Source organism: Poeciliopsis prolifica, unplaced genomic scaffold (genome assembly GCF_027474105.1).
Source record: "Poeciliopsis prolifica strain line A6 unplaced genomic scaffold, Auburn_PproV2 SCAFFOLD011, whole genome shotgun sequence".
Classification (NCBI taxonomy): Eukaryota; Metazoa; Chordata; class Actinopteri; order Cyprinodontiformes; family Poeciliidae; genus Poeciliopsis; species Poeciliopsis prolifica.
In genome coordinates this window covers 1,812,738-1,824,799 of record NW_026562386.1, presented here as the reverse complement: position 1 = coordinate 1,824,799, position 12,062 = coordinate 1,812,738, and the positions used below count along the sequence as shown (strand labels likewise).

Here is a 12,062-nt window from a genome sequence, read left to right as displayed (position 1 = left end):
GGGAGTGGAAGCATCATGATGTGTGGATGTTATTCTTCAGTAGGAACAGGAAATTTAGAGGACTAGAAATAACTAAAATGAGAATAACATTGATACTCACAGACAAATTATGCAGTCTGACTGAGATTATGCTGTTTAAAAAAAGGATTAAGGATAACCTTTAGATGTGCCTAAATACACAAACTACAATAGATTTAAAACTGTAGTTTTAGCAGAAGGTGTTTCTATGAAATATTGTCTCAGGTGGGTGGATACAAACACGTGCCACGCTTTTCATTTCAGAAAAAAATAATGTTGAAAAACATTAATAATTTTCCCTCCAATTTATCACTGTGCACTTCTTCCTTTAGTTTGTCACCTAAAATTACCACAACACTCCAAGTCATGATTATGATTTGACAAAAGTTAATGGAAATACACTTTTGTAAATAGTAGTTTAATATTTTAAGATTCTTGTTGATGGACTAATATGTGGAGTTCTGTCCCTCTCTGTTAACATAAATAAAATTTTGCTTAATAATAATTGTCACCAATCAACGTATCGTTGCGATCATGTTTTGTTTTACACATATAGTATCATTATGCTTTTAGTATGTCTAGCTTTTGTTGCTTTACAGCCAGTCTTACATTAAAATCCCTCAGCTGCACCCACTACTTAAATGCGGTAAGTGCTACTGAAATCACTGCAACCGAGGCAATCAAGTGCCCACACCCCCCACCCCAAAGCACCGCAGCACCCCTCCAGTTGGGGCCCTGATAGGGCAGTAAGAGACCCCAGAGTCAGGCAGCACAAGTCCTCCTAGGCCAACATGACTTTTTCATTAAGCTGCCAAATTTCTCCTCTCGAGTTGGAGGTGATTTATCAACCGGGGACTTCATTGAAGGTTCATAGGAAACAGACACAAGCCCCGTCTCATGCATTACTATGTTTCACATTCTAAGTGTGGATGTCTGAGTGAGACCTGGAGCTGGCCTGAGAGAATATCCAATATATATTTGTGCTTTTAGATGTGATCCCAGGAATCTTGCATGGATAATTCAAGGAATCCACTGAGAATCAGAGAAAGCTTGTGAGCGTGATGATCAGAGGGCTGCTGGCTGTCTCTGTGCTACTCTCTTATGCAATACACAATTATGTCTAAGACTTAGGCCCTGAATGCTAAATGAGCAGAGACCACCTCGCTCTTCATTACGCATGATTCCCTTCCTGTTTCACTGACGCTGAAATGCCCCAGACTGCTGCAGGTCACGGCCAATGCAGAGATGGTGAAAGTGTTGGTTTACAGGTGTAATCATTTGAGATAGTAGACAGAGCTACAAGCAGCAGGGCAGGCTGCTTTTGGCCCCACTGAGACCATCTCCCTGACCAGTCAGGTTTATAGTGAATTATGGTCGATTGCGGGGCAGGCGGTCTCGAGTTCACTCCTATATAAACCTTGTGCTTTTTATGGGGAACTATAAAACTCCCAGGATTTTTTCCCCCCTTCCTCATGAGACTGGCTTTGAAGTTGCAGTCAGGTGCTGTCATTTTTTAAAACTTGTCTTCTCGTAGATGTTTGGAGCCTTGAGTCATTTGCGGCAGCAGCCCTTTTTAATTCAAGACATCTGCTGTGACTAAAAGCAATTTGACTGATTTGCTGTCATCTATAACTGAATCTGTCTCATATTTCCCTCTACCTTATTTCTGATGCAATATTTGTGTGGAGCGCATAAAGAAGGAGAAGGAGCAGGGCCCCCACAGTATCCAGCAACACCTATTCATGACATCATGGATGGCTTAAAACGAGGCGAGAAAGGAGAGCACACAGAGCTTTTTACAATCACCTAATAACTCTATTACACTGAGCTGTGGGGCTCACAAAGAGGAAAAAAATCTCCTATTCCTTTTCCTGGAAGCGGTGTCTTAATGCACATTTTAGGTGTAGAAGTGAGAAATGTGAAACCAAAAAGAATGAAACACAATAGCTCAGAAAACCCCATGGCAACATTACAATATTGCCAGAAAATTAAACATTAGGAGAAAAGGACAAGAGCATTTTAGGGAGGCATAATACTGTTATGACTTTTTTCTGTACCAGGCTGTCAACACCTGATTTGAAGGTAATGCAGTTAAATGTGTGATATTTCCATTGCTTTTACATTTTACAGCCAACGGAACGGGCCATCTAGTTCAGGAGAGGGTAGCTCAATTTCCTTTTCATAAGTAGAACCATATTCTGATCATGCAGGTGAACATTTAGGGCAAATAAAGTTAAAGGATTATATTCTGGAGGTGTGGAGGAAAAATACTCAGCAGTCAGCTAAAGCAGTCGATTTGTTCTCTCAGATTAATCTTACCCAGGCTTATTTTTCCACAAACCATTTTAGTTGGTTTTAAAGTTGTGATGCTTTCATGTCCTGTTCGATTTTTCTTTCATTTCTATTAATGATTTGTTTGTTTAACCATTCCCTTAAAACACTGAACATTAAGAGAAACTCATCTTAATGGCATTTGAGGTTGACCAGTCTTTGTCTTAATTTGTCCCAGAAAAATAGATTGACATATTTTTTTACTCTTTTAGCAAATAAGCTCATGGTAATAAGGCATCTATTTAGAACATTATAGAGTTTAAAAACTTTTACTTTTCAAATCATCCAAAATTAATTAGAACATGATGACGTTAAAGATATTTTCGCCTATCAAAATGGTTCACACTACATACAGAGAAATCAAGAAAATTAAACAGAAAAGAGGAAAACTTATGGTCTGACATTGATTTTATCCACAGAAATCCACAGCAAGACATCCCAGTTTCATATGAGTATGACAAATGACAGGCATGACACATACAGAGTGAGGGACTTTTATTGCATACATGCATCAGTGTGATGCTTTAGGATAATGGTCAATAACTCCACTGCTCACACCAGGCCAAGTCATATTGTGTTGGCCTTGCATCATTGATTGAGTCATGCAGGAGGTAATTAGATTGGGGCTTGGGGTTGTGACGAGTGGTTGTGGTGGCACGGTGTCACTATGGGGTGTTATGCATGTTGTGACTCTACAGAGGGACAGGCTGGAGGCCGGACAGGGCATGCTGTTAAGTGTCGGGGTCAATACTGATGCCGATTTTTTTGTTTTGCGAAGATTGTCCTCCTGTTGGGGAATGTTCTGTTTTCCCTCAGATTGCACTCAGTCCCCCCTCCTGCCTCACCACAAGCCGACTTTGCCTCTGTTTCTCTATGAGAGCGAGAATTTAACTCGCCATGATCAATATTTAGTATCCCATGCGTGAAACAGGCAGATGTTTGGAGTTTCCTTTTCCAGAGACTGGAAGCTTCTGTTGAGTGAAGGGGATCAATGCTTCCTTCCGTCTGTGAGGCTGCGGACCCACGGCTTCTGAAGGATGGCTGATGCCACTCCTGCCCACCCTTAGGCCCCCTGAGATTTGCGTGCCTCCCCGGCTTTTCCTGTCCTGTTAGCCCATGAAACAGACACTCACTCAGACAAGTGTGCAGTCCAAACAGTTGTCTTGAAGTGAAAGAGGTCTGGATGTTAAACAACGGGCCCGTGATTGGGAATTGATTTGTTCATTTGCCAGCAGTGTGAGTGAAAGTGAGTCGGTGGTGCCGGGCCAGCTATCTGCCATCCACAATAACTTCTTTCTTCTCTCTCTTTCTCGTCTCTCTCTTCCTCCCTTTTGCTCCGCCGTTCTTCTTTTCTCCCTCAGCACCTGCAGCAGCACGAAAATGCGGTGGAGGGAGATGCCTGCTACTACCACTGTGTGCTGTGCAACTACTCGACCAAGGCCAAACTCAACCTCATCCAACATGTGCGCTCCATGAAGCACCAACGCAGCGAGAGCCTCAGGAAGCTGCAGCGCTTGCAGAAGGGCCTGCCGGAGGAGGACGAGGACCTTAGCTCCATTTTCACCATCCGCAAATGCCCATCTTCAGACACAGGTCAGGACATGACCTTTTGGTTTTTTACGCATAAATTTCTTTCTTTTATTCGTTTGCAGCTTTATTCAAGAACTGTCATCAAGTGGCTCAGTTAAGATGCTTCATTTGTCCTATCTGATGTGTGCACCTACACCTTTCGATTTTCATGTTACTTTTTTGTTTATTTGAATATTCCTACCTTTGGACGGCCTTTTTACCCTGATTGAACTAAATGACAAAAACAAGCAACATATGCATAACTTTTTTTCATTCAATTTTTAGCTGCAAATATAATTTACAACAAAATATTCCTGCCAAGGCACAACTCCCTGTTAATGGAAGCTGTCCTTTTTAGCCATTAGAGACACATTAAGATAGAACATTATGTATGGAGAAGGACACGCTGAACAACAGCAGTGGCTTTCTAAACAAGAACACCAAAAACAGACACTGCCTCAACTGTAGCTTGGCTAAAACAAAGTGACTCCACTGTCCATTTATTACGGACTGATTAGGAGGAGTGAGCTGTGGTCAATTAACACGCTTTCTTAGTAGAGATTTGGTTTTCTAATCAGTTTAAGTTCTGTGTCTTGACAAAGGGCCTCTATTGTGTGTCCCTCCAAGAAGGAACCATTTACTTCCCTCGCACACATACTCACTGTCTGTGTTATGTGGGTGAAAAAAAGGGCCAGCCTGTGAAGACGCTTTGTTCCAAGGAGGCAGGGATAATGAAGCCAGCGGCTGGGAAATTGCGCAAAAGGCAGTCACAGATCTGAAGCAAATCATTAGAGAACATATTTAGCTGAGCAATTAGGGACAATTAAGCTTTCTGCTCACTGCACTCCAAATATGTTAATGACTACAGTACAGTGGACAGGCGAACATGCAAAGGCAAGAGGAAGGGGCATTTAGGTTAAAAGGGATGGGGGTAGGCATATTTTTTTTTGTGTTTTCAGGATAGAGAGAAGAGTTGTGCTGTTTGCAAATTGTTTTTAGTAAATGATAGGCGATTTACGTCGTCCTTTTCTCTCTCTTTTTTTTTACTTTTACGTCTTAGATGGTCATATCTATATCCAAATTAGGAATTCAAGCCTTGAGTCAGGCAGTGTGCATTACACATGTACAAATGCTTACAGCCCTTCAGAACCTCATCGAATTACAAGAAGCCTCACTTACTAAAACAGACCACTGGAACCTTTTCCCTGTCAGTGTTTATAGGTCAACCATGCAGTTTGAAAACTCAAGGACAAAATTAATTGTAAAACCTGTCCTTTTCTTTATAAGACCTACAGCTTTACTGTAGTGTTTAATTATTTGACGGAGTACACACTTGCTTAGATGCATCATTGACTAAATGTTTCCTTCATACTTTGTACTGAATTTTCTCATGCCAGCTGGACTTTCAGTGACAATAACTAGAATGGTATCAAAAGTAACATCCCAAAGTGAATATTATTTATTTTTTAATAGATTTTGAGTTTCAAGATTCTGCATAGACTCAAAAAGTTGCTTCTCATGTTTTTCTATCTGGTTAACTTTTTGTTGACCCTATTAACACACAGCAATCAGGTGCTGAAGGTGTTACTGCCTGAAAACGCAGTGTGTTCTGTTTTGGATAAATCACTTCCTTTGTTCTTTTATATGCTTTCATTTGTGAGTTTAAGTTGGTATTGTTGCCACCTATTGGCAGGGCATGGGCACTCCATCATTTTGGGGCAGAATATCTATTTCTGATCCAGTCAAACATTTCACTTTTTAGTGAAATGTTCAGTTTTTGTCAGAAATATTTCGTCTAAGCATGTCCAAGATCAGTGCAAATTGCTGTAGTCATATTTTTAGTAGTATCTCAGACTTGAACTTCCATAAGCAGTGTTAGTAAAATTACCATAATGAGATTAAAATTCAATTGTCTTGCTTTTGTATTATAAAGCTTTACTAACTGTTCATATCCTCTTATAACAATAAGATTTTAGTGAATTTGCATTTCTCACCTAAATTTGGACCACTCATCCAAACTTGAATTTTGTAATTGCAAACTGTTAGTTTGGAAATAGATTTTATTGAAATTAAATAAGTAAATTAATACAATTTCCCAGAATAAAAACTTTTAAAGGGTCAATGTTTGGTGCATGCAGATACGTATTATTTACAACATAGGAAAAACTTTTAACAGTACAGTTGGGGTATTTTTTTACTCTTCTGCTTTCTAAAACCATAATCAAATTCAATATCAATGACTGTGACCCAGTATTATTTACTGGAGTCAATTATTTAGCAATATCCCTGTTTGTTTACACGGTGGAAACATACTTATTTTGATTTAAATTACCACAGTAACAGTCTTCAACTGTAATATCCAAAAGTGCTTACTTCGTACTTTCTTCTGGATAGCCACAGCTGTGTAGTTTGCCTTAAAGCAGCATCCTCTAGTCTGAGCCAGAGCATTTCCTTCTTTTGAGCAGTGCTTCATTATTCCCTCTCTGTCACTTATTTTACACTTCTGTCTTTTGTATTTTTGAGATATTTGCTACAGTGATTGAACATTGACTGGTTTCTGAGCTGATCAAGAATTTTTGAGTAATCTATTTGTGTCTTATTAATTTCTGGCTTGATCTAGGAACTCTTTCTCTGCTGGTTTAGGTGTTAAGTTTATATCTCACTTCCTCCCATATCCTACAAAATAAAATAAAAATAAACATCAAACACATGTTGCAAATATTGACTGAAGGTAGAAAATCTCTTACTTTTTTTTAACAACTAAGGCATAATTCTGAACCACATCACTGAGCACTACGTGTAGAATATTTCTTTCCATATCGCGGCTTCTCATGAGGATGCAGCAAATATGGGCAGCAGGAATTTGGAGCCTAATATCTCCACTGAGCATAAAGTCCAAAGAAGGCAAGGACAGCAGAAGTTTTATTTTTATTTAGAGTATACATGCACAAAAGTCCCCGCATTGTTTTCATTCTTGCTTATACTATAAATGTGCTGCTTAGGCATGTTCCTCTGTGGCCCCACCTTCATTTGTCTTCTTTAACCCTTTATCTGTGGGGAAACAAAGGATGTCTCCAAGGGATCTCAGCCCCACACATCTGCCATGTGTGCAAAGGTCACTGAGTAAACCTCGTGTTTGACACTGAAGATTAGACACCCGCACTAATCTTCAGTTTTACGAAAAAGTGGCTCGATATGAACAGATATTCAGAGAAGATGGCGACGTGCACATTCACGGGAGATGAAAGGTGCTTCTGGAGCCCAAGAGCAAAATGTGTCGTGCGTTTAGATCTTCAGTGACAAAAAAGAGCGAGGCAACCGGTGCTAATGTCATCTTTCCCGGCTCTACATAGAAAGTCATATGGACACTCAGAATAAAAATGGATGCAAGTCCAGGTGGAAAAACATGTTTGGGTAGCTTACATTTGAGAACTATCGGCACACTCCCACCTATAATGACTCTATTTCATTTGAATGATACTCCCAGGGGTTATAGCTCTGTGACACATTGGGGTTTCTTAGCACCTAATCAAATACCATTATTTTTTTAGCATAGAGCAGAATGAGAGCATGACTGTAAAAAGGGCAAAGTAAACTGAAAAGTGATGCTTGGTTTTTGTCTGCCTATGAAATAGACAAGGAGACAAAAGCAGGGGCGCAGAGTATTTGAAGATGGTGAAATATTAGTATTTTTCTGGTGTGTGTGTGTATAAATGTGCATTTTTATGCAAGTGTATGAAGGAGGCAGAGATGGAGAACAAACGTGGCTGACAGTGAGGATTAGCTGCTGCTGTAAATCTGCCTCAGTCACAGATGGCAGGCCCTTGATCGCTGGGCTGTGACGGCTTGGCTCTCTTCGCAGAAGGAAATCCCTGTCTGCGAGCCACAGAGGCTGGAAAGGAGAGAAACAGGGCTGGGGCCACCTGGGGAGCCACAAGTCATTGTGTCTTGTCTGAGTAAACGTAAATACTTGAGTGTTTTAAAAAAAACAATTGTTTTTGGAGGTGTTGTTCTTCCTTTTGTTACACATACTGTTAGGTAATACCTTTAATTGAAGTGAAAATCCCTTCGTTTACTACTTTCAGAGTCTGTCTACATGCCTGCAAACATAACTGCCTTTTTCATTTCATGCGTAACATTTTATGACTAAGAAAGCTGATTTCTGAGATCTTTTTTTTCTTTAAATAAGCTGTAAATTAGCTCAAAAACTGTGCCCATTGAATGCTAGACTAAGATTTGACCATCCAAGTCCAAGAGGCTACACATTACTTTTAAGAAGGCTTTTTTCATAAAAATATGTTCTAAAAGTGTATTAGTTTAAATATGAATCCTTATACAGTGTCAGATAGTGTATAATATGGATAATGCTTTTTTATGGAAAACTGTTGTGTGTGCCAAAAGTGATACTAACGTATTTTGGTATAATTTATGAACTTTATCCTATTTTTATAGCAGACAATAAATAGTTAAAATATTCCCTAAAGACAAAAAAACTGATGAATGTGGGAAATAACATAAAAGTATAGATGATAAATTTGGTTTTTTTAATGGTAGTTAATTGACTTACAAGATCTAATATACTGATTATCCTACTCTTTCATCTTCTGCTTCTGGTTGTTTTTGCACCAGATCAAACATGATTTTTTTTTTCTTCTGTCCTCCTCTCATACAATCTGTGACCTCTGGCCATGCTACAACTTTGAAATTCAGGTACAATCAGAGGTGAGCCAGGCCACGCTTGGATGGCATGCAACATCCAGAGTCTGAGCTTTTGCTCCCCACAGGCAAGAGTGAAACAGACGGTAGCCGTTTCTGGAATGTCTTTCTTTATTCATGCTTGTTAAAATGCAAAGCAAACCTTTCCAGAAACAGGATATTGTAGCCCCCAACCACCAGACCCTTTTCTACAATGCCACATTATGGGCAATCTGAAAGTAAGTTGTATGGGCAGACACTGCTGCAATGCGCTTTTAATAAAGACTGTTATTGCCCAACTGATGCAGAGTGGATATGAGGATGAGGGCTGTGCAGGCCTGGATGAGCAGGGCCCCAGAGGGCCCACAGCTCACTCAGACCTCTGTCAGTCGCCTGCCTTCTAATCCCTGTCCGAAGGGCATCAAGGCAGCATAGGAAATTGTTTGCTGTCTGCATAACGTGCCAGGAAATTCATAAATACATTACTTTTCATTTTGAAAATATTACAGAAGACTAGACATTTATTAAAAAGCCAAAATGATGGCTTTATAGATTTTCCAGTGTAGGATTTTAGCATTTATGTGACCCCTCTGCTAAAACTACCACACTGAAGTCTCCTGCCTCCTCTATCACTGGCTTGATATAAAATCCTTCCTGTGCCCCTCTTGTTATGGCAAATTGACCTAAAAGCCACCACTCCAGCTGTGCACAGGAATGTATTTTGTTCAGATTTTTATTGCCATTTTGTTGGACTTTACTCCCTGCCAGATGACCAGAAGATGACCAATATCATAAACATACAAAGACAGGATATTTGTGAAGTGACAGAGAAACTCTGTCAGTTTGCTAAACTGACAGAGAGAGCTGTACCCATGGCAGGACCTCTGAGTTTGTGCTCTGTATGTTTTCTGGCCTGCGTGTAACTTCTTTCACTGTCAGTTATGTCACGTGGGTGTAAGTATGCACCAGATTTTACTTTGAAAACTCGCATGCCCATAAACGAGGCACACACCTAGGTGTCCGCACTGAAATTCAGGCCATGTGTGGCTGCAGGAGGCTCTCCCTGTCATCGAGACCATTTTTAGAGGAGGCCGAAAGCACATTATAATATTGGTTTCCCCCTCTCTTGTCATTACTGCACGCTCTCTTTGAAAGCTGATCCAAAAGACAGACAGTCCATCAGGAGACTGTCATCTCATTTGTACTTACTAAACGTGTTAATGAGTTCTATTTTCGGGATCCAGAGGCTTTGCTGCTGGATACTGGAGCAGAGGTGGCGATCAGTGGTGTGAGGTGCTGGATTGAATGATCCGGAGGAGCTCGCAGGGAGGAGATGGGGGTAATGCAGTAGCCTCGCTGCCCCTCATGTCAGTCACTCAGAGTGACCACAGCCTCCACAGGGTCTGTCAGTCAGGGCTGAGGCGGGAAGTCTGTGGTTACAGACAGACAGCGGAGGAGGGAATAGATTAGGTGCCAGAGACATAATGGTTGTGATGGGTTTAATTATAGCAGCGGTCATGTCTCTGTCACAGGTAGATGAGATGAAGAAGAAACAGATTTCCAGCCTTCAGATGAAAGTTTCGTATTTACGTATGTAATTATTTTTATGCACCAAGCAGTTATAATTCACATATAAGTATGTTAATGTCATATAAACAATGGCTTGATAAACATGACTTATTTTGAATAAAAACATATACGTTTTTAAATTTTTATGCAAGAGTATCTTGTTATTTTTGTAGTCTAAATCATTGTTTAACTTTTCTGAAGATTTTTCTTTCTCTATCTTGAACGTGTGCCTGACCTCAACCATATTTGTGTTGAGTTCGTAAAAACAAGAGGAATGTTGACACGTGGAGGACAAAAGAAGAGGTCAAAATTATGGATAAAATAAAACACAATTAAAAAAGAAAAAAAACAATACCTTAGAGAAAGGCTGCACAATATGTTGGGCATATACCTTGGACACAATACCAGAGTGTGCAATAATCACATCACAAAGCACTGTTAGGAGGGCAATAATTGTTACCTCATATATTGTAAGTGTATGCTATACCATATGCTGCAACAGTTGATTTTTTAAATGCTTTAATTCACAGTACAAACACTCTTGCTACCATTTTATGTAATAGACCAAGACAAAGTAGCCTTGTGAAATAGAAGAAACATATGTATAAAGATATGAAATATATATATATATAATATTACATTGCTTTAAAACCTTAGATCTGTTAGAACAAATCCATGATTTACCAATTCTCCGATGTTTTCTGCATCCTATTTCTGCAATATATTAGAGTTTACATTGAATTGTTGTTTGCTTCACAATAAAGGTCTGGGTTTTTGCCCTGTTGTTGGAAGGGGAACCTCAGCCCAACTCTCAAATCTTCTGAACCTCTAACAGGTTTTCTTGCATATATATCATTATCTATTTTTATCTCTGAGCAGCTTCTTTGTGCTGCATAAAAAAAGCATCCTCATAGCATAATGATGGGACAACCATGTGTCACAGTGAGGATGTTGTGCTCAGAGTGATATGCAGGGTTATTATCCCACCAAACACATTGTTTACGTCTTGGCCAAAAAAATACATTTTGGGCTCATTTTAGTAGATCATGTCATGGTTGTCTTTTAACAGTGGCATTCTTCTTGCTGCTCTTCCATGAAGTCTATTTTAGTAGATGAATAGTTTTATATACAAATAATTATGCTCTATTAAAAGGTTTGAATGTCAATTTAGGTGGAAGGCCATGATTTGGTAGCGATACTGTTGTGCTAACTTATTTCTAAAATAATAGAACATAAGATATGGATTTTATTCAGAGGGATCAGATTTAAGGGGCCCGCGTGCAAACTGATGCCATACATTTCCTATTTTGTTTGTAATAAAGTTTAAAAACATTGCATTCTTTATCTTTCACTCCACAGTTATGAGCTACTTTGTTTTTATCATATAGTATTCCTCTGAGACACATTAACATTGTGTTTTTAATGCATGGAAATTTTATATTTTTCAAAGGCACAGTAGTTCTTTTAGAATCACCAAGTTAATAGTGAAGTACAAATATGTGCTATTTTTATAGATTTTCTGATTTAACTGAAGAAAGAAACAAACAAAATGAACAGATTGAGACGGACAAGCTTCCGTGAACAAAATCTTTAAAGATATAATTTCAAATGAGTTCTGTGCTTGGTTGTTTGTTAGGTGTTCAAATAACACCAGTTCATGCCATGAAATTAGAAAAATGTTTTGTGTAAAATATTCAAAATCATAAAAAGCAGCATTATTAATATGGAAAAAAGTGAAAAGAAATGAGGAATGACTCAAGACTTTTGCACTCTCTACGCTGGCAAAAATGATCAGTTATGTTTGCAGTAAACTACAGATTCTCCCTCTCTTGTTTGTCCCTGTGTAGTAGTTGTAATATTTTATCTTTTAAAGGTTTCCT

At 39.1% G+C, this 12,062-nt stretch overlaps 1 protein-coding gene across 3 annotated transcripts in view; it reads left to right on the top strand.

Annotated features, from left to right (window-relative positions):
• The window catches only part of zfhx3b (zinc finger homeobox 3b), a 222,404-nt gene that overhangs the window by 158,950 nt on the left and 51,392 nt on the right, over positions 1–12,062 (top strand). For all 3 annotated transcript variants that reach the window (XM_055036977.1, XM_055036976.1, XM_055036978.1), the window contains one exon: positions 3,711–3,942. In XM_055036977.1, coding sequence (XP_054892952.1) covers positions 3,711–3,942 — 232 coding nt within the window. The remainder of the gene's footprint in view (positions 1–3,710; positions 3,943–12,062) is intronic.